Source organism: Camelus ferus, chromosome 20, assembly GCF_009834535.1.
Source record: "Camelus ferus isolate YT-003-E chromosome 20, BCGSAC_Cfer_1.0, whole genome shotgun sequence".
Taxonomy (NCBI): Eukaryota; Metazoa; Chordata; class Mammalia; order Artiodactyla; family Camelidae; genus Camelus; species Camelus ferus.
This window is the reverse complement of record NC_045715.1, coordinates 13,943,654-13,966,375: the sequence shown is the minus strand read 5'-3', so window position 1 is coordinate 13,966,375 and position 22,722 is coordinate 13,943,654. Positions and strand designations below refer to the sequence as shown.

The following is a 22,722-nucleotide window of genomic DNA, read 5'->3' as shown; positions in this document are numbered from 1 at the left end:
CCATAAATTGTTTGTACAAAAAAAGAACAATTAAAATGTACTAAGAACACATTTTATTTGTATAGCTTGCCCCTGTTGACTTAGTGCTTACAAAAACTAAAACATCAGTGTAAGTTATGTGATACTGGGGGAAAAAACCTACAAAAAAGAAAATTTTTGAGAAAGTATCTGAATGGATTTGAAAGCTTTACATACCTTGAGGAAGATCTAAACAATTTTCTCTCCAGCCTCCTCCTCCCCTTAGAGTTTGAGAAGTGGTGCTAGATTTTCAGCACTTTGAATCTTTTTCATATGGAAAACCAACATACTGTAGAAAATGAGTCCGCCTTGTTTGAAAAGACGTATGTGACTTTATTACAAGGGGAGGCAGTTTGCCTGCAGTAGGAATGGGGATTACCTCGAGCACGGCTTCTAAACCTCGCAACTACGGACATTTTGGGCCTGACAGTTCTTTGCTGGACTCACCAACATCCCTGACTTCCACCCATTAGATGCCAGCAGCACCCTCCCCCTCCACCCCCAGTTATGACAACCAGAAATGTCTCCTGACGTTGCCAAATATTCATCCTCAGGAGGGCGGACCTGTCTCCAGTTGAGAACCACTGGCCTAGGAGAACCTTGAGGGTCTTGGCTCTCCCCTGGTGATTACACAGTCCCGAGTTCCCAGCAATTTTTAAAAATATCCTTGCAGGGCAGCTTAGAATAACAGCAGAGAGGAGAAAAAAAAGAACTACAATAAAATTTGCACCAAATCCACGTTGATCAAAACTGTCCTAAATACATTTACAGTAAAATTAAAGGACACAAGTCTACGTATCTAAAGATGATTCTCTTTATACGCAGGAAGTTGTGTGCTAATACAAGATTTAGACCAGAGACCTGGTTTCAGTCCCGTCTCTCCCACATGCTCTCCATATATAGTAAGAGCTAACCTTCTGATCCCTTTCTACGTTCCAGACACGCTTTCTCACTCACGCTCTCCATCAACCCTGAGAGGCCAGTCATTAATTGTCCCATGTTATGGAGGGGTAAACTGAGGTCTAGAAAAGTGAAATCACTTGTCTGAGCTCCCACAGCTCACGAAATTTGAAACCGCAGTAACTGCAAAGTCTAATGCCTTAACCACCCCTCTCATCTTGGGGGGAAAAGTCACTAAATGTCTCTGACCTTCATTCCGTATCCTCATCTTTAACCCGGAAATAACATTTTCCCATATTTCTCAGAATCCCTTGCAAGAACTTAAAGGCAGTTCAGTGAGTCATTGAAGGGTAGGGACCAAAGTCCTGGCAACAGGCAGGCAATGATATTCAGTGATGTCTTCCTTTTTTTTTTTTTTAAACACACTGATTTTTTTTTTATACACATTGATTTACAATGTTATATTATTTTCTGGTGTACAGCAAAGTCAGTCAGATGGAATCTGGCATCTAAAAAAGCGACACAAATGAACTTATTTACAAAACAGAAACAGACTCACAGACTCAGTGATTTCTGGGTGGTGGTAACATTCACCTAGGTCCGGTGCCCTGGAGCTGCGCCCATCTCAAAGGCCAGAAGAGCCACACCCTGATTCTGAGATCCACTTAGACAAGAAAAGGAACTGGGGCCAACTCACTTTGAAAGAGCACTGTCAGGAATGCAAATAAAAATAGTAAACATCGTAATTAACCCTTAGGACTTTAAAACAGGAGAAGTGAGAGACGTCAAGTCTGGCAGGGCAGGGGTGTGGTTAGCGGCAGCACGCACGCACCCCTTCCCTCCTCACAAGGTCCCAGTGCAACTCCCAATGCCTGGTGGCGCCTAAGTAGCTACCCTGAGCACCAGAACCTCCCGAGACCCCTAAGAACATAAGGGACACAGTGGCTTCATGGACAAAGTCACAGAAGACTGAGTAGAAGGGGACCATAAAGAGCACTCACACCTGACAGATAAGAAAGGAGCCTGCACGTGAAAGATCTGCTCCAACCCGTCCAGGCTGAGTCCCTGCCAGGCCCCGGGCGGCCCGGAGGAGTCTGACCACACAGCAAGCCCCTGCACGGCCCAGGCCCCGGCCAAGCCCTCTTCCCCCGCAGCCTCTCGTGTTCAGTGTGAGAAACCACCGCGCAGTCCGGCCCGCCTCCAGCACAGACAGTCGTATTTGTGATGCACCTATTTTGCAGGAGTAGTTTCAAGACCAAATTATTGAACTTCTAAAAGAAAACGACCAAATACAAAGTACTAGGTAACCCATTCCCTGAAGCATAAGAGAAACGTTTAATCTTTGGGTTACAAAGTCTCACTGGGGTAAGAGGTAGCTATAGGAGCAAACAGAGGGAAGGTTCTTGATTCCTATTTCATGATCAAATATACAGTGATGCTGAAGTCTGTTCAATATGCTCGGTGGATGGAAGGCGGAGTCGGGCGTGGTGACCTCCCGTGGTGGTGAGCATCCCTCTACTTTGTTATAGATGCAAAAAACAGCAAACACAGTGCCTTACACAGAACTTTTAATTCTAAATCCCTTTCAGACACATATTTCTCCATTTTACGCCCAACATCACTGCGGGGAAGGTACAGATAGACAGTTCTTTGCTGTGGTTTGGGGTATCAGTAGACCAGGGACTACTGGAAGAGAAAAATGTCTCACCTGTCGTTTCATGAAGCCACATTTAGATTCTAGGTCTAATTTCAACAGATATCAGCACAGCAGAGCTACGGTTACAGTGGGCAGATCATCTGTCAAGAATGGAAAAAGCCAGGATGCCCGGGCAGTTGTATTGGGGGGGGGATGGGAAGGAAGAAGTGAAGGTATATTGGAAAGGAAAGGTGGAGAAAAACTGCTAACAGAATGGGCAGAGTTAAAGCTTCAGTCCTGGGAGTGAGAGAAAGCCCAGGCCAGCGGAGGCAGACTCAGGGTACCAGCACTGGCGCGGTCACTGCCAGCACAGCCCCGGCAGACCCACCTGTGGTCACAATCCCAGAGCGACACTAGGTGGTGACCAGAGAGATACCGGCAACCGGGAGGCTGGGAATGGAACGGATGTACAGCCACAACCGCAGACGTTAGAAACAAGGTTGGGCAGCAGGTGCCAAAGAAATAATAAAATAATCACACATTCACCTTTCCATCTGGAAGCAAAGCTTGCAAGCTTTCACAAAATTAACAGTGTGGTCATACAGTAAAAAGAATTATTTGATGAGGTGCCTTCTATTTTATAGTACAAGATCAGGTAACGTGGGCCGATTAAACAAATGAACGACAAAGCACAACTATGTATTCTTAGAAAGGTTTATCAGATTGAATAGCGCTGCCGACATCCTTACACCAGGGATTGTGGAAGAAAAGGTAAATTAAAGGATTTAGGATAGGAAAACAAAACTTGACCTACCAATTGCCAATTTAATTACTGCACAGGAGAAATTCACTAAGCATCTGATCATTTATATTCTGGGGTAGGAGTTCTGCCCAGTATTCGGTTAGATATTTTAAATTATAATTTCAAATGGACTCATTGTCACAGGCCTCTGGGTCCATTTTACACACAAAATCAATATACAACTACTAATAAATAGGATTACTTTCCCAAGGCTCCCGGTGGGAGCTCAGCTCCACTTCTGTTTGGGAGGCAGTTTCAAAGTTCTCCAAAGAAAATTACTTTCCTGATGTTCACCCGTAAAAATCCACAGAAGGCACCTGAGAGAAATCGAATCAAGAGGCAACCACCAGCGGGAAGGGAAGGCTTAGACTGGCAGGTAGATGGAAAAGTGCTCCTGTCTAAATGCCCCTCTCACGATCACCACCGACCTGTTTCTCCACTAGAAAGCCAATATGGGTTGCCTTTTCTCTGCAAAGGTGGAAACTCCCAGGATTGTGTCCATGGCCTCTCCCACCAGAATGCCCGCCAAGGCCATCCTCCTCACCTCTGCACATGCCACGCCCTGACCAACCGCTCTCAGAGCCGAGGGAGGGCTAGACAAGGGTCTGGCCTGAGAAGAAGCATTGGCTAGGTGATGCTCTCCCCTCTGTTTTACCCCGTGGACCCACCTTCACGCCTCCTAAATTGGAACAAATGCCCTTGGCAGAGCCGAATTTTTCAACTCTTGTTGCCCTGACATGTGAGTCCTTGAGAGAGATCTTGATAGTCTTCTTCACACAATAAGCGCTAAGTGCCACCGACTGCCCTGCAGAACTTGGAGACATCTAGTAACCCATTCTAGACAAAGGCCTGTAAATATCCCATGAGGAGACTCCACGTGTCTGGGTTAATAAGGGGTTTGAAATCCCTTGGTCTGGAATCCTGGTTCTACCACCGCCTGGAAGTGTAGCCTGGGACAAGCTGCTTAACCACTGAGCCTCGTTTTCCTCATCTACAGATGAGGGAGGGTTGATTAAGATGAAACAATACATGCAGAATGCTCACTGCCGTTCCCTGTGCACGAAACTGTTCAATAAGGCAGGCAATTATTACCTTTCTTATTACCCCAAATTGACGGTGGATGAGGGGAGACAGAACCCCAGTCTGTGCAACTTCAAGAAAGTATAAAAACAAAACAAAAAAAAAAGAATGTGTAATAATGAAAACTGTTACCTTAATGGAAAAAGCAAGTATAAGAAGAAATGGGGTGGGGTTTTCCCTACTTACAGCGAAACATACTATAAAGCTACTGTGCTTAAAGTAGTGTGTTATTTCCTTAGCAAGAGACAGAGATACCGATGGAGCAGAGTAGAAGGTCCAGGTGCAGATCAACACAGATCCACGTGTGAGTGTGTGTGTATACGTGCACGCACACACACACACACACACAAATATGACAAGAAGTATCTCAAATTCATGGGTAAAGAATGAACCATTTAATAAATGGTACTGGTATAATCGGCTATCCATTTGGAAAAAATACAAAGTCAGATCTTTTACACACACATACCCCCTTCCAAAGAGGTTAAATATCAAAATAATAAAATTATAAAGTCAAGAGAAGAAAATAGAGAACATTATAACAATTTGGGGATTAGGAAAATCTCTCCCAAAACAAGCCACCAAACTTATAAAGACTGTAGTTTTATATATTGAAAAATGCACAAAACTTCTGTACAAAGAAATATATCTTGTAGATAATATTAAAAGAAAAATGACAAACTGATAAAAAAAAATTTACTACACACACATGTGGGCGGCACACACACAAACCAGAGAAAGGCCAATATCTGAAAAGTTCTAATACATCCATAAGAAAATTATAAATAGCCTTACAAACAAAAATGATAGAGGATTCAAAGAGGCAATTCACAAAAATACAAATTGAGCAGAGACGCTTACATTTACTAATTCATCTCTCTTTCATCGGTGGCAAAATGAGGACAATAATCATACCAAACTCACAGGGATGTTGAACTCATGAGTAAATTTCATGTAGAGTGCTTAAAACGATCTTGTCACATAAAACACCCAACAAATATTAACCAGCAACAGTAATAATAGTAGCATAATTAAGGAAACACAAAATAAAAATCAAGAGATGATATCTAGCATCACTAGCAAAACCATCACCAGCAAAACTTCAGAAAGACTGATGTCATCCAGTATTGGGGAAAGTATGAGCAAACAGGCACACTCTACACTGGTGAGAGGAAGAACTGGTTCAGCCTTTTGGGGGTACAATTTAGCCTTATCCATCCAGCATTTTATGATATGTGCCCTGTGATGGAAATTCAATATATGTATAGAAAATCTAGCCCACATAATAACTTTCAATGGAATATAATCTTTAAAAATTCTGAGTCATTATATTGTATACCCAAAACTAATATATAGTAAATCAACTATACTTCAATAAAAAATTTAAAAAAAATCTAGCTTTCAGAAATATACACGTGCACAAAAACATATGTATGAGGAGATTCAATGTAGCAGTGCTTATAAAATTAGAAATAATCAAACGGGAAGTGTTAACTACATTCTGGCATTTCCATATAATGGGTGATAGTGCAACGATTCCAAGGAATGATGAACATCAATAAGGAAATATGTCTAATACTTTGCTAAGTACAAACGCAAGCCACAATTTGCAGCTTTATATAAAATATATATTTGAAAATGGGTATGAAAGGGAAAAACCAAGCTGTCGTGGTTACCTCTGGAAAGTGAAGCAGGACTGGGAGGGAGTGGAGAGGGTGTTTCAGATTTTACTCCGTTGACTTATACCACCTTTGATTTCTTTAAATATCAGACATGTACTTAAAAAAAAAAAAAGGCAACCAAGACAGTGTTTCGTAACAGTCATCACTGGACACCCGAGTAAATGACAGTGTCCATCACGTTCCTGAAACAGCCAGCAGGACTCCCGTCTCTGCAGGTAAGCTCCTCAGAGGAAGCTGGAAGATATGAATAGGATGATTCAACTCCTTTATTCTGACTCAGCTAATAATCTTTTGATGGGGAACCCAAGGCAATTCCAATTTCTGCAACTATCCACTTGGCAGCTATATTTCTCAGGGTAAATTAATAAGTGTGCACTCTAGTTTATCATGCGATTTACACAGTCATCCCCCAGAGCAATAAATCTGAGTCCCTCATCCTGCAAAGTTGGGACCTACATCTAGTCCTATTGCGATCTCTCCTCTAAGGTGCAAAAAGAGCAGGAGACCTACCTTGCCGAAAATGGGCCACTGACAAACTGGCCAGTTTAATCACATTATTCTTACATTGCAGCAAAGGGAAAGCAAGACTCATGAGAGCCCAATTCTTGGCAACTTGTCCCTGTCAAATATGATGATATATGTTTGGAGCCACCTGAAAAATATTTATAAAACTCAACTCTGTAGATGACATGGCTCTATTCTAACTCTGTTACTCTGCAAGGCAGAGGGCCAGCCTACGCCCTGGTCCCCAGACCTGGTTTTGGAAAGGGTGGCAGGAGCTGAGTCATGCCAGACCTTCAGAGGTGGCGGCAGGTAAGGGCCACACCCCAGCCACCAGTACCACATAGAGCAGCAAACATTGAAAGTCAAGGGCTTAGAAAAGCTGACCCTCACTCTTGAGCAAGGCAGGAAGCGAGAAATGAGTGCTGCTCGCCTCACTTCCCGACCTCTATAATAGAATCGACCACAAATGGCACACTTAGAACCGTCACTGTAACCAGAAGTTGTTTTGGCTGAAGGTGGATGGAAAGTGGGCGGAGATGCCCACCGACAGCCAGAGAGACATTTTTAGAAGAGAACCAACGGGACAAACCTGCGCTGTAATAAAGCCTTATGACCTTCCATGTGCATTTTCAAGATACAGCATTTTATTAAAAGAATCAATCCATTCCAAACACTCCTTTTAACATAATCAATGTAATTGTAATTAATTAGCGTTTGTAAACTGAAGATGGCTCCTAAATTGACAGCTTACTTACAAGCAGACCCAGGTTTGGGCTCATGCAGAACAGAGAATTTCTGCCAGTCTAATTAGGGCTTCTTTTTTTTTTTTTAAATCCGTCTTCATGGGAAAAAATCAGGTAACATCTATTTTTTTTTTTTTGAGAGTATAAGTTAAACTTATTTAATTACATATATTTAATGAAAGTTTTAACTGATCAAAACTTCTAACTCCATGATTCTGGTTATAATTTATATGATGGTTAATCAATGGGTTAATCAGACCCATTCAAACTGTGTAGTCGAAAGCTTTGCACATGAAGAACTATGGTATTTATTTAATGCTTTTATTGGTTTTCATAATGAGTTGGGGATATGGGTGGGAATTTATCAAGTGGCTGGACACTCTGTGCCCAGCTCCAGGCTGGATGCTGTCCCATGGTTTCTCATTTCATTTACTCCTCATGATATCTTTAAATACCCAAATTACCAGCCATGTAAGGAGAGCAACCATTTCATTTCCAGAGAAGCCATGTACATCTGGCTGGCAAGTTGGTTACAGATACGAGGATTTTTACTGGTGCTAGACAAGAGGCCGATTAAAAGAGAAGGAATTAAAGGAAGGAATATTAACTGTCAAACAAACAAGGCAAAAGTCTCTAGAGAAAAGGGAGGGAAGCAGCCTCCCTGTTCACTGGATGCTGAAAAGCCCAAAGAAGGCTAAGAACGTCTGCTCCTGAGCTCTGTGCTGCGGCTCGCAGGACCCTCCCAGCGTCCTCCCATTCGGAGGAGGGACGCCAGGCCCAGGGAGAGATCAAAGGAGGCTGCCAGTCTGGATGCGCCCGAGACCGTCTTTTGTAAGCTCTGGCCTTGCTGGGACTGCACTCTATGAGCGACACCCCCTTTGACGCCGCCGCAGAGCACGGCAGCCCGGCCACGGCTTGGCTTCCCCTCGTGCCTTCTGGTTGAGAGGTATCTTTTCCTGGGGGGCCTATCAAACCCCACGCTGCCAGCCACACCCAGAGCTTCTGACTCAGTAGCTCTTGGTATGACTCCAAAATTTGCATTTCTAACAAGCTCCCAAGTGCTGCTGCTAGTCTGGGTCCATACATTTAAAAACCACTGTTGATGAAACAACAACAAAAAGCCAGAACAGAATCCATCAAAGAGAGGAACAGAGTATTTATTACGTAGCAAAATCTTTATCAACCATGATCCAAGCCACAGAAAGGCAGGGGATTTCGTCGGTGTGCACTGAGAACAGGGGCTGGAGTACACGAGATGCTCCCTACACACCTGCTAAGGAGGTCAAATGAATCAGTATGCTCCGTGGGGGAAAGTGAGGCCAGCATGGGGATGGACGAGCGAGGGAGGTGGCTGCAGAAAAACCAGCAACCAAGGTGATGGTCTCTAACAGCCAAACTGCCCTGAAAGGGAAGCTCACCTTGGTCACGGCAATGGCAACAGCAGCAGCAGACAGCACACAGATGACGACCTCAAACCCTCAGGAGAGTCTGGTGCGTGGCCGGCGCAGGACCCAGCACTTGACACACGTGACAGCATTTCACAACCATCTATGATTCTCCTTATTTCACGGGCAAGGAAATAGGTTTGAAAGGAAGTGACGTGCCCAGATCATTATGCGTGGTGAAGTTGGTCTCAAGCAGAAGGTCTCTCTTAATTCCCCAGTTGAGCAATGATAGATGGAAAATTTCTTTGGTGTTCTCCCAACGGCAGACTTTGATCCTTCCTTCTCCAAGTTACAGAGACTCCCAGTGGCCCATTCATAGTAGGCTGATCATAAAACAGGCAGGGTTTCGGGGGCCACACAGAACATGCTTTCTCTGTATCATCTCTCAAGAGCAGGACCATGCTTCCCAGCGCTGGGGTTCCACGAGAGGGCTGGGCACCCCAAAGTTAAAGGGCTAGCTCAGTAGTTCATCAACAGGGAGGCAGAGGTGGGGGGAGGCTGACACTGTCCAGAGACAATTTTGATTATCACGCCAGGGGGCAAGGAGCATGTCACTGGCATCTAGAGAGTGGGGACCACGTTGCTGCTCAGCCTCCCACAACGCACAGGATAGCCTCCCCACCACAGAATTCTCTGGCTAAAATGTCAACAGTCCCGAAACCCTGCTCCAGTTTCGAATTTCCAAAAGCTTTCTCTCTCCTCCCCTCCACAAGGCTGGATGCCTGAGACACTTCACTGATACTCTCTTCCAGCCTTCGCTGTCTTTTATCTTAGTCGCTAAAAGACGTGTTTCGTCTCCCCTCTCTCCTGAGGGCAGGGACAGCATCTTAGTCACTGAAACACCCAGCATCCTGGGAACCGCAGTCAGCTCGGGGTGGATATTCAGGAAGTGTTTGTCCCCTGGTTTGTTTTCCCTCAAGTGGGTAAAAATGCTGAGTTCAGGTTCAACCAACATTCAAGAGCTCCTACCATGAGGGGTGGTTGGGGAGCACACACTAAGTTAGGACCACACAGTACCTTTCCTATCAACACATCTCATTTAAGCCTTCCAACCACTGAAGAAGACAGCAACACTATTTTAGGTAACTACAGCTCATAGATATAATTTGTAACAGGTCACATGCTGGTAAGTGACAGAGCATGTTTCTGGAGCCAGCCCTTTAGTCTTACACTCCTTCCGTACCCCACCACCACGCCACGGGTCCTAAGACCAGTCCCAAAACTAGAGGGTCTGAGATGCTAGCAAGGAAAACAGTAACAGGAAAGGCTGAAACTTTATTCCACTATTAGGGTGATTATCACAAGTTTTGCTCCCCAATATAGCGGCAAAATTGGTTAATTCAAGGATTATTGCAAATAGGCTTAAACAGAAGTTACATATTTAAAAATCAATGATAAAGGTACTTAGAATTTATGTGGCTCTTTCTTTTTTTTTTTAATTTAATAAGCTAAGGCTTAAGAAAATTAATTCAAGGCTCTTCTTTAAACTCTGGAAAACCAGAGAGCATAGGAAATAATGGTCAAAAGAACCACCTTAGTTCAAGACATAATTATGTGACCTTTCCCCATGCTCGGCACTCTCCAGCTGGCTCTCTGCAAACCGTGGGCTTTCTCAAAGCGGCCGGGAAGGAGCCAGGCCTAGGAGAGCACGTAATAAGTAACATCTGATGGCACGTCTCCGAGAGCCCCATCAGTATTGATCCCCCCAAATCACCCTGATGAATCTGTCTCGTTTCCATAGTACAGAGAGAGAAGTACAAATGATGAAAGGTTTTTGAGGCATTGCTTTCATTTTTTTTTTTTTTTTTTTTTTTTTAAAGAGAGGGAGACCAGTTCTTGGCTGGCTGTTGCTCATCAAGCCTTCCTCTCTAACCTCTGTGCCAAAGCCACGTTCTGAGTCCTAGCCTTTCAGGAAGCCGGATGGCCCACGGATCGCTCACAGCTGGCTCATTCCAAACTCACCACCCCCTCCCCACATGGTGCAAACCCCGACGGAGGAAAAGCGCCGTTCTTTCAGGCCCAGGAGTGAAATGTCTTGGGCGTCGATGTCTTGTATTTCTTTTCTCCCTTGGTTTGCCCCTCACTGCTGTCTTGCCTTCTCCCACCATCACCGTTGCTCCTGCTTCCAGACTCACCAGCTCTGGCGCATCCATATTCTAAATGGTAGCCCGAGTTCTCTTCCCAGGGAAATTTCTGGCTTTCTGTCCACTCGGTAACCTGTTCCAGGCAGACCCAGACCCAACAGAATGAAAAGCCTTCCTATTATAGGATAAAGTAGACTCCTCAAGGGCAGGGTGTCCAGCGCGCCGCCCCGGCACCCAGTGGTGTTGGTGCTGGGCACACAGCAACAGTGCTCACTTGGACCCCTTAAGATTCTCAACTCCAGGGGCCCCATCTTGTTCCACCTCTTTTGGGTTTTGAGTAAACCTGTCTTTGGATGGTTTGCCTTGGCAATGACCTGGAAACCCAAAGCTGGCACGAGGACAGGCACGGGGTGCCAGTGCACCTGGTACAGGTTTCCAGGGTCTGCAGGGCTGCCCTTTCCAACGTCCGAGTTAGGAGGTGGGATGAACGCAGCACCCATTGAGTCTGCAGGCAGCTCCTGCACTGCCTGGTCACTCCTGCTTCAAGAACCTTTGCTTGTGCCCAACGACCTGCAGCACTGTTTCCCCAATGTTGCAGAAGCTCTGGCTGCTTCTCTGACTGAGGGTAGAGTGCAGCCTGGAAATCTGCATCTGGAACAAGTGCTACAGGAATTCTTATTATCAGGTAAGCCTGGAGAGACATCGGAATCTTTCTGTTTGACAGGTGCCTGGGGTCCCTCCTAGGAATGGACACGATGTCAGAGACCTTCGAGGATAAAGACCAGGCACCAGCTGAGAGTCCTCAGCCAGGCTCTTTGGGGTTCAGTTTCAGGTGCCTCACGCATCAGTGGAGCCGAGCCAGCCCCTTAACTCCTCGCTGTCTGCCACTTCCCGTGCAGAACACGCACGATAGTAATACCCACTTCATAGGTTGTGTGGATAACGTGCTAAGGTGCAGAAAGCACTTAGTTTAGTGCCTCCCGTGCACGGGGCACTTGATAAACGTTAGCTATTATTATCCCCAGAGACCAGAGATGGCTGAGTGGCAGCCCTTACACCAAATCTGGCCTCGAGACCTATTTTGTTTGGCTCACACATTTTCCCTTTTAATGGAGCCAATAGTCTAAAACTGGTAGATTTCAGGCATTTTAAGAAAGTTGAAGATCTGGCAGCAAACAGGGCCTACTTGGCAGCGATCACAAGGGGCAGGGTCCCAGGGCCCCCTTCTAATAGGGCATTTCTTCTTTGTTCAAGCCCAGCCCCCAAGCCCCAGACCACTTACCCCTCATTCTTCTCCCGACTGTTAACTCCCTGCCTGGACCTTGTTGGAAGGCAATCTCTATTCTAGACCAGTTTTACCAACATATCCAGTGTTAGGTCCTATCATTCCCCCATACTGACGCCAGTCCAACTGGTCTCCTTATGCTAACTACTTTCTGCCTCATGATGTTTCTTTCCACAGCCATGAGGAGCCTCCCTAGTCTTCCCTGTCCACCGAGCTCAGCGGTTCCAATTGAGAGTCTACGTTAAAGTGATCTGGGACACTTTCCAAAAATACCCATGTCTGGACCCCACCCTGAGATTGTAATGAGTCTGGGTGGAGGTATTTCTTGAAAAGTGCCCAGATGATGCAAACTTACACCTGAATGGGCTCTAAGGCTGGTGACCACAGGAGCCATGGCCTCCCCATTCTCATGGCCCAGTTGGCACTTCCTGCCAACACTGTACAACCCAGGGCTAGATGAGTCTTGTTTTCCATCCAACTCCTGTTTAGTCTTGCTTGCAACTCAACTTATGTTTAAAGCCTGTCTCCCCAAACAGACTGTAAACTCAAGAGTGGGCGGATCACACCTCATTCTTCTTTCGCATCCCCAACAGGAAGACTGGGGTGCCAAGCACACTGTGGGTGTCCAATGAAAATGCCCCTTCTCGAGTATTCGAGAGTCCATGACGTAGAAGGCATTGCAAGGACGACATGGTGAGAAAACCACAGAGTGGTTTCTTGAAGCTTGTGGGTTTGAAGGAAGAGTTAAGTCAAGGACATGGACAATGAGGATGGCCGGTAGGTCAGTGAAGATGTGGTCCAGGGAAGAAGCAGTGACTTGAGGGAAGGGAGGGGCCCAAGGCCCTGGGGAGTCAGGGCAGGCCCTGTGCAGGTGTCCCTGATGGGCCAGCGGGAAGGACGGCAGCAAGAGCAGGAAGAAGAGTGGGAGGAGAAAGAATCCACCGGCAGACACACGCACCAGAGGGGCAGCTGAGCCTCCTTGAACTCTGCCCCCTGCCACTAGCCCAGCTGGGAGAATGGGAAGCAGAACTGGAAAGGCGAGATCTCTCTGCACCTCAAACGCTAGGGAAAAGGTTGTAATTAATCTGATAAGTCACGGAAGCGGCCGATGAAGGCTGCAATTCTGGCATCCTCCTAACAGCCAGGCAGAGGGAGAGGGAAGGGGGAAGCGGGAAGAACAGGCAGAACACACCGAAAAACGAGGAGTGAGAAGGAGGTAAGAAGGGGGGAGGGAGGCCCAGAGGCAGCCCCCCTCCCCCACACTGGCTCGGCCTCCAGTTCCGCCAGGGCCCAGAGACCTCAGACACCCCGATCTCTGCTGTTCAGTCTCCAGCCTGAGTCCACTATACAGAAGTGAGATGATGTTCACAGTGCCATTCATGTTACTACTGCCAACTTTACTAACACACAGAATCACAGAAATAGGTTCCAGTCATGACACTATCACTACTGAAAGTCCTATTATAGTAGGAGGCTTATTTTTCTATTCTTTCTCCCAAGTCAACGGACAACTTATAAAGAGGCACAAAGATCCTACAGAGCGCGTCAGGAGAAAACCGCCCCATGGGTCCCTCCTCCTCCCCATCACCGCCATTTTTAGAGAGCTGCCATGGGGCTTCCATGAACATGAGGGCTACTTCAGAAAACAAACCACCAAGGACCGGCCCAAGAGACGGCGGTGGAAGGAAAGGAGGGTTCCACCAAGTGTCTGCCGAATCCTCCCTGTGGGCCAGGCTCTGGTCTCGGTACATGACAAACATGAACTCATGTAATCGTCCCGATCCACTGAGGTAGGTGTTATCATGTCCCCATTTTACAGGTGAGGGAATGAAGACGCAGAGGTTGAGTGATTTGCCCAGGCACACAGCTGATAAGAGCACAAGCCACGCTGCCCCGCTGCCCTTCAGTTTGCCTTTTGGGTGGAGGGTGTGGGGTAGGTGCACGTGAGCCTCCGCCTCTCCTAAGGGCTGCCAGACCCAGAGAGGATCAGAGAGGAAGGGGCCATAGGGCTGCTGTCCTGCTTACATAGTTCCAGGACCTCAAAGAATCAGACACAGAAAAAGGGCAAGGGAGGGGTGAAATCTACAGGCTCTGAGTGGACCTCCTGGGACCCCCAGAGTCCAGAGCCACAGCATTCAGCATCACGAAAACTAGGGCTTGAAGAAGCGCTTCTCAGCAGTCAAGCGTGTGCTGGGGGAGCCAACAGGATCTCCTGTGTAGCCAGGCATGAGCTGGCTGGGAGAACCAAGGGCATTCAGGTCCTCTGCTCCCTGAAAGACGGACTCCATCCACCAGAAAGTCCTCCAGGGGAAGCCACTGGTAACTATAGCTCTCACCAACAGTTGCTCACTGGCTGCAAGACCGTATCTACGCATGGTGCCTTTCTGGTTTGTGGACTATAGACAAGCCATCTATCCCCACTGCTAACAAGTTGGTGAACGACAGAGCCACGTTGGATTATGTTTCACTTTAAGGCTTCAGGGCTTGAAGTGATTCTATTTTTAAGCTTTCTCAATTCCACAAGTAAAAGAAGACATTTTAAGGAAATTAGTTCTGGCTTTTAGGGGGCGATGACTTCCTCTGAAAGAGTTAAACTGATCAGTCACTTTGTTAAACCAGAAATCTTCCTGGAGGAAGAGCACCTAGTCTAATGTCACTGGGCAAGGGTCCTGGGACCTCTGAAAAACCACAGCAATCACTTAGGATGTGGCTGGCCCAGGACCAGACCTCCAATACCAGAGCCACCCTGTGCCCCTCTCCTGAAGAGTGTGGCAAAAATCCTTTTAGGTTCTATTCTCAGTGAAGTCTCTGTTTCACTTTTGGGCACTGGGAAAGTCATATCTGCAGAAATTTTGCAAATAATAAAGCTTTAAAAATGTTACTATCATGTTTTTATAAGAGTCAGTCATTCCGTCCATTAAAAAAAATTCCCTTTCATTGAACATCTAAAGGAGCTTCACTTATTTTGTATCTTTGAGAATGAGCTGTTGTTACTCCAAAGCCAACTGTTCAAAGGACACTTCTGTATATTTTTTAAAATGTAGCCATTCCTGAAAGCAATCTAAAATGCATTCTATACGTCTCGGTTTTCCCATATAGGGCATAGGAGACTTTGTCTTGGTGAATGACGGTTCTTCTAAGAATTCAAGCCTCCAATTTCAGTTCTGGTTTTGCCAGTAGTTAGCTTGTGACCTTGAGCACGTAACTTAATTGCATTGGGTCTTAAATTTCCTCACCTGCAAAATGAAGGGGATTGGGTCAGATGATGACTCTGTTGCTTTACAGCTCTCAAATGCTATGATTCAAAGACCATCAGAAATATCAGGTATTCCTATGCTAAACTAAAATATTGTTCTTAGGGACTGTCAAGGTGTAAAGAATGTCACCTGGACACAAGACATGGCCCCAGCTGGGCTACAGTAATAGAAAGCAGACTAAAGTCAATTGTTTTTATTCTTCTTATCTCTTTATCGCCTCCCTATTCCATCAGCTGTAAGTTCTCACTGCTGTCAACCTCCCACAGACATAAACCCCCTGCCTTGGTTTACATAGCTACACAGCAGTCTCTTTCACCCAGGTTCTCTAGCAAAGCAAGGTGCCTGGGCTTTGTGATACAATCTGGCAACCAGTGGGCTTTATCTCTTCCCATTCAAAGGGATATTGTATACAATTGCAGCTGCCACATCAACAAGACAGGCCTCCAGTTAAGGCTGGGGGGAGACTGAGAATGCATCCTTGTAACTTCCACATTCTTTGCGTTCTAAAAATGCATTGCTTTGTGGGGGGCAGTGCTCGAAGTGACAACAGAAAATAAACCAATATCCTTCTTACTGAAGCCAAAGTTATATGCATTATTCCTCTGTCTTAACCCCATCCCCACTCTCCTGATTTCCTTGTCTCCATCCCAGTTGTTGCCTTTTTGCCCTTTCCGTTGTGTAACTTTTCTTTGCATAAGATACATTTTCCAAGTCACTCTTTGAAGCCAAAGAGAGGATCAGGGTAAGAGGAAGGAGATACTGCTAGTGGTTTCCTACACTTACTGCTTTCCCAGTTAGCATCCCTTCTTAGTCCCATGAAAAATTAGTAGAAAGAAATGCTTCTTACAAATTGTAAATACAGTCCCTGAAACACTATTTTTAAGCTGCTAACAAGCATGAAAAGTATACATTAAACCACATGCTTAGTACCTCAGAGAATTCCGGTTCCTTTCTTTAAAAACCAAAGTGAAACAGAGACCCTGCTAAGAATTGCAATCTACCTTCTTTGCCTTGCAATACTGAGGGTGGTTTTGTGGGAACCTAGGAGAGACTTGATTTGATGATCACAGGCAATTGTTGATTTTCACTCTTCCTAGTTTAAAATGTTAGTAGAAAGTGGGTGGTTAAAAAGGAATTGTAGTTGGTCAGCCGGGGAAAGTGGATGTAAACTGGACATATAAATGGAATATATGTAAGTCATGTTAAACTAGGAAACCAGTCAGAAAATTAACTATGGATATTTGAAGCCTTGCCAAACGGGTCCAAGTCCTTTGGAAAGAGGTTAAAGGTGCGGCTGATACTTATATGGGGAGGGCAATGAAGGACAGGAGAGCCAAAAGAAAACCACTGCATTTTCCCTATGAGAAATGAGATTAAAAGCCACTTTTCCCTACACCCTTTCAATCTCCAGGTGCTGTTACTTATTCATGTCTACGCTTAGAGGAGTATTTTCTGTTTTCAAGTTAGCTTTACACAGCACAACATCAATCTCAGAACCTACTCTTCCAACTATTATACAAGGTGACGATTTCTAGAAAAACAACAACAAATAAGCCTCTCCTGTTCGCAAGCTTGGGTTCCTTAGGTCACGGTGCCACATTTAAGGGCGCTTTGTTTCAGAGGATGATTCGAGTGGCGCCCTGGGTACTGATTATAGTGGAGCGATTTGTCCTGCCCGAGTCTGGGCACTGCATTATATTAAAACTTCCATTTTGGGGTATGTAGTGACTAAAAATTCTCTCCTAGCTTAAACTTGGCACCAACCATCTATCTCAGCAGAAGCAAGATTATTGAGTACAGAACCACAGGAACTCAGTCTTTTTCTTCTTTTATACTCGTACAGGAAAAAAAAGAGACTCTGCTACAGCACCTATGGTTTCTCCATTCTTGGACAGAAATTTCCAGCATTGCAGGTTCTTTTCCGAAGTCTAATCAGCGGGTTGCTATGACTGGATTAAATTAAATCAGCTGTGACAGGCCATTGTCTCTTGCATTAATAGATCCCAAATTCTCTAGAAGTGGAATGAAATAATTTCAGCTTCTTTTCAGAAGAGGCAGAAAATGATGAAGCTTTTTCTGTTCCAGAAAACAGCACTGCTGACTATGGTTTCTCTAGCCCGTGTGCGACAGCTTAGCATGTAACACTGAATTTATCTAGTGCAAGCCTCTGATGTGACAATTAAGAGTCCATTTCTACAAAAGCCCCTGAGCCTAGGATGCCCCCAAGAGATGGCAGCTCCATGGAGTCAAGGGAAGAGTGAGGGCAAAAAGTGAGGATGAGTTGATCTAAACTGGTCACAACTCAAGGCACATGCTCACGTTCGGGCAGCTCATCACCGCCATCTCTATACGGGCCTGCCGTCCCGACATGTCCCCATTTCATCCATTCTTAGGGTAGCCAGGGTTTATAGATTTAAAACCTCAAGTTAATTAGGTATAAACAGTTAATTACATATCATTTTAGAAAACTTTTAACCATTTTCCTCATATATGTCAACAAAGGAGCAGTGTGCCCGTGGTCTTACATCATTTCTCTGAATTACAAAAACAATGACATTTCTGAGTATTCATTTTACTGGGCGTCTACTCTTTGCCTGGCACTGTGCTAAGTGTTCTACATGCATTATCATATTAACCCTTAAAAAGAACCTTCAAGTTAGTATTGTTATTGTCCCTATTTTACAGAAGAGGTATCTGTTTTGCGAGATTATTTGCCCAAGATCAAACGACTTGTAAATGACAGAGGTAGTTACAGCTAGAAAGGTAGCACTCGTATATATATTTTGTCTCATTAAAAAAAAAAAAGTTGGAGAATTTGCTCCTGGTTAAGTTCTTAAGACAGAACATAGAATCATAACCACATGGGCCTGCAACTCTGGCCACTGGAACAGGAGTTCTCAACCTCTTCTCGGCTGCAAAGTGTTTAAGTGGTCTCTGCTCAGCCAGTCACTTAGTTATCCCCGTGGTGTCCTGCCTGCTTAGGGAAAGAATATCGACAAAAGTTCAAGACTTAAACAGAAGTCTAATACAATTTTGATAAGAAGAAGAAGAAAAAAAAGAAAAACCAGAAACCAAACTTTATATTCAGTGCTCACAACTTTGGGATAATCATCTCATAGTAAGAAGGATAAAGTTTTGAAACAGTTTGGACGGTGGTGAGGGTAATTTTTTTATACTTTAAATACAATGATCTACATATAAGTTTGGCTAGACAGTTTTGGAAACCTGGCCCAACAAGTGGGTGAAAACTTAAAAAAAAAAAAAAGGCAATCTGGTGGTCTCACAATTTCCCATTATCAGAACTACTCCCCCCATAAATCTGAATCCAATCCAAGAAGTATCTCAATAGCTGTTTGTTCCAGATCAGGTTTATGAAATAGTAACAGAACTGTGTAGGGGGCAAATATACTGAAAATACATCCAAGTATGTTTAGGTCAAGTGAGTAACAGTATTTAATGCTAATGAAAGCGCGGAACATTCTCATGGCTAGAACGCAGCTCACTGGATACTGTATGTGTGAGCAGTTACTGTACCTCCCCCCTGCTGGCAGACCCTAGTCACTAAAACACGATGAGCTGCTTTGACTGAGACGGTATCTATCACACATCCCCAGCAAGTATCTCTGGGGCTGAAAAGCAGTTAAGATCCAACTCGAGGTGAAATTGGGAAGAGTAAGGATATATTTTTTTTCCATTATTCCAAAACCCATCTCATTCCCCAAAGTGGTGTCTAGGTGCTGACTCTCTTAAAGACCTCGGCAAAATCTTGCTTCTCCAAAAATTAAGCCCATCTGGAGCCGAGACAAGGTGAGGTCAACGACTGGTATTATCAACAAACCACCATGTACCTAACTGGGTCTGGTTCGTTTCTAGCCTCGTGGGGGCCAAACCTCACCACGAGGGTGAAGACAGGAGGCATGGAGGAAGGGAACGAGGGAGAGAAAAGGAGAAAGGGGGAAGACCTCCGGGCCACACTTCTTTCTAGTATCAACAAAAAGAGAAGCCGCATACTGACCTAAATCATCTCTCAAAGGCGCTTTATAAATTACAGGGACAAAAGGAGGGGATGGCGGGTGGCCTGGGAATCCTACGGACGCCCTACCCTCTGACCCGCCCCCTCCCCCTCCAGCACAAGGGAAGGAAGACAGAAAACAGAGCTCAACTCGGCCATTGGCGAGAAGCCCCCCTCCGGTTTTCAATCGCCCATCCATCGGCCCCCTAGGAAAAAATACACATAAACACCATACCCACCCCCTGGGCCGGCCACTCCTGCCCCGGGGTTCCTAGAACCGGAGGCCGGGGCATTTACTTAGTTAGATTTTTCTTGCTTACTCATTTCCCTCGAGCACCCAACCCCCCGTTCCCACTCCAAAACCCCGCTCAACCGCCTACCCTCACGGCTTCAGCCCCCAACAGAATCCGGTGCCCCCGCGGCGGCAGTGGCCCCCGAGCCGTCCCGGTCACTAACCTGCTGCTGTAAGGGCATTTCCGAAACCCGCCTGGCTCCGGGGGGAGGTGGGGAGGCCGGCTGGAGAGGGGGCCCGGAGGGCCGAACGGACCGGCTGCGCCGGGCGAGGGCGGGCGCCCGTGGGGGGGGGTTGGGGAGAGGAGAGGGAGGGTGGCCGTGCCGGGGGCGGGTGCGAGGGCGCCGGGACCGTCCCAGGCCAGGGAGCCGGCGAGCAGGAGGAAGTGGGTGCCCCCTCTCCCCCTCCAGCGCCCCCTCCCGCCGCCGCCTCCTCCCCAGTCACAGGCGCGTCCTCCGCGCACGTGTGCGAAACGTCACCGGCGGGTCCCGGGGAGAGGGACAGACCCAGGCGGCGGGACGGGAACACGGCTGCCCCCGCCCTCCGTCGCTGGGGGGCGGAGAGGGGGACAGGGCGGGGAAGGAAGGGGCAAGGGGAGAGGCGGGTCAAGGGCAGGCCCGGGGCCCGGCGAGGAAGGCCCGGGCGCTCGGGCCACGCGGGCGCCGCCGCTGCCACCGCCGGGATGCGCCCAGGCCCGGGCGCCAGCCTGCTAGCCCCTAGCCCTCAGACAGCCCACGCCCCAGCCCGCACCCAGCTTCCAGCTCCACCTTCCCGCCCCCCAACGCCCCCCTCCGCTTCCCCCAGCCCCTTTGTTGCCGGGAGTTCCCGATCCCAAAATGTGTCAAGCGCAGCCTGGCAGAGTCCCTGCTCTCCGAGCACGCCTCGGGGACCCCCGGCTGCCAACTGGCCTCCGAGGCCGGCGGGGGAGCCATCACCCCAAGGGACCCCCGGTTTCCACTCCCCCAGAGTCCCCCACTCCCCAGTTCACTACTCCCTCCCCCAACCCCCTTCTCCATCCGGGGCGTGACCCCTTCCTACGCCCGAGAAAGAGGAAGCTTCGAGTTGGAGGGGAGGGGAGAGTGGGGGTAGGGAAAAGTGCAGGAAAAGAAGGGGGGACCGCTAAAAGTTTAGGAGTGTTTGATGTGGTTCGCGCCAAGGCGATCCCCGCTGCCCCGCGCGCCTGGCGGAGCCCCCCGACCTCAGGGCGCTGGGGGGAAGGCACATAAGTCTAACAATAAACCCTCGTTGCAGGGGCAGCCGCCGAGGCCCACGACGCACGGCCCCGCGCTCTCCCAGGGCGGCCCGCAGCTCGCCCACCACCCCGCGCGGTGCGAGCCCACCTCCCGCCCGGGCTGGGGACGGTGGGAACGGGAGGGCATTACCGGAGGGCCGCCGCCGCCGCCGCCGCCGCCGCGTCCCAGCGCTGGTGGCTGCTGCAGCAGCCCGGCTCTGCTGGAGGGTCCGTGCGGCGTGGTGTAGAGGAGGCTGCCGGCGGTCTGCTCCACGCCGGGGGCACTGGGGAGGAGGGGGCCGGCGGCGACGGAGCCGCTTTGGAGGGAGGAGGAACAGGAGGTGGTGGAAGTGTTCGTGGTGAGGATCTGGATGTACGCGCTCGGGGCGGCGGCAGCAGCGGCGGCGGCGGCGGCGGGGAAGCCGGGGCTGGCTAGCAGTGCCCTTTTGTCCATGGAGGCTGCAGCGGCGGCGGCGACGACAGCCGCCCCCTCCCCACCCCCGGCGGTCACCAGGTACTGCTCCAGGGCGGGCTGGATCCCCTTTCTCATCTCTCGCTCCTGCTCTTTTTATTGCTATGGTATATTAACGTATTGTTTTCAATTTCTTTATTATTTGCAGTCGGAGTTTCCAAGTCTCTCCTCCTTCTCTCCTCCCCGCCCGGCGCTTCCGAGCCCCTTCTCTCTCTTTTCTTTTTATTTTTCCGCACCGCACGGGCCCCGGGGGCCAAAAATAATCGGGGCTCTGGAGAGAGGAGGGTCCCGGCCGCACGGATATCGGGCCCCGAGGGGGGATGGAGGCGTCGGGGGCGGCCGATGCAATGGATTGCGAGGCGGCGGCGGCAGCCCGGGTGCTGCGGCCGGCAGCTGAAAAATGGCTCCAGGAAGCTGCTGCTGACAATGAATGAAGGGATACGGTTTACGCGCCAAGGTCCTCCCGCGAAACTCAGATTTCCCGCCGCCTTTTCAAACCATATTTGCATGTCCCCGCCCCTCAACCCGCCGAGGACCGTTCCCACAGCCCATTGGGCCTCCGTCTCCTTACTTCAGTTCCAATCGTCGAGCAGGGACGCGACTTGCCGGTTTTCGTTGGCTGTCGTGCATCATGGTTGCCGGGGCGACAGGGGCCCTATTTGCATAGGCCTTCTTGATTGGCTGGGAGGGAGCAGGGGTTTTCAGGAGGTGGGGTGAAGCCTTGCCTTCTCTCCCACGGAAGACCACGCCTGGTCCAGGCTCCGCCCGCATCCCCGCCCACCAGCCGGGCGGGCGCTGCTGACCTGGGCAGGGACTCCGCGCCCCGCAGACTCAGTGTGGATCTAGTCTAGAGTGCAAGTTTCGCTTTTGGAAATTGTCAAGGTGACCAAGGGGACACTTTCAGGAACTCTTTCGTTTGACCAGTCAGGGTAATAGATGAACAACGGCGGGAGATTCTCCCAAATATGTACCGAAGGCAGGTTGGACCATGCGAACGATGCCTGGCAGGTGGAAACTGAGCCCTTTAAATCGTGGTTTTCTCCCTTCCTGAAATCCACCCAATGCCGCGGCGAGAGCTGATCCCGAGGCCGAGGCTGATAGACAGAAGCATGTGGGCAGACAGAATCGTGGGGGCAGAAGGTTCGACTGACGTGATTTCGGGCACGATTTAGTTAACATTCCAGATCGTTCCTGGTAGCTTCATTATTAGCCTGCATGGGGTTTACGTAAAAATTAACTCTGAATATTTTGCCCAGTGAAATCTTAGCACGAATATTGG

The 22,722-nt window shown here is 48.1% G+C and overlaps 1 protein-coding gene across 4 annotated transcripts in view; it reads right to left on the bottom strand.

Moving 5' to 3' along the window:
• E2F3 (E2F transcription factor 3) overlaps positions 1–21,668 on the bottom strand; it is a 66,163-nt gene extending 44,495 nt beyond the window's left edge. For 2 of the 4 annotated variants that reach the window (XM_032462571.1, XM_032462572.1), the window contains exon 1: positions 21,123–21,668. In XM_032462571.1, coding sequence (XP_032318462.1) covers positions 21,123–21,521 — 399 coding nt within the window. In that variant the 5' untranslated portion in view covers positions 21,522–21,668. Of the gene's footprint in view, positions 1–19,904; positions 20,068–21,122 lie in introns of those variants that run through there. The other 2 variants (XM_032462573.1, XM_032462574.1) reach the window with 2 other exon arrangements.
• Positions 21,669–22,722: the final 1,054 nt, after the last annotated feature.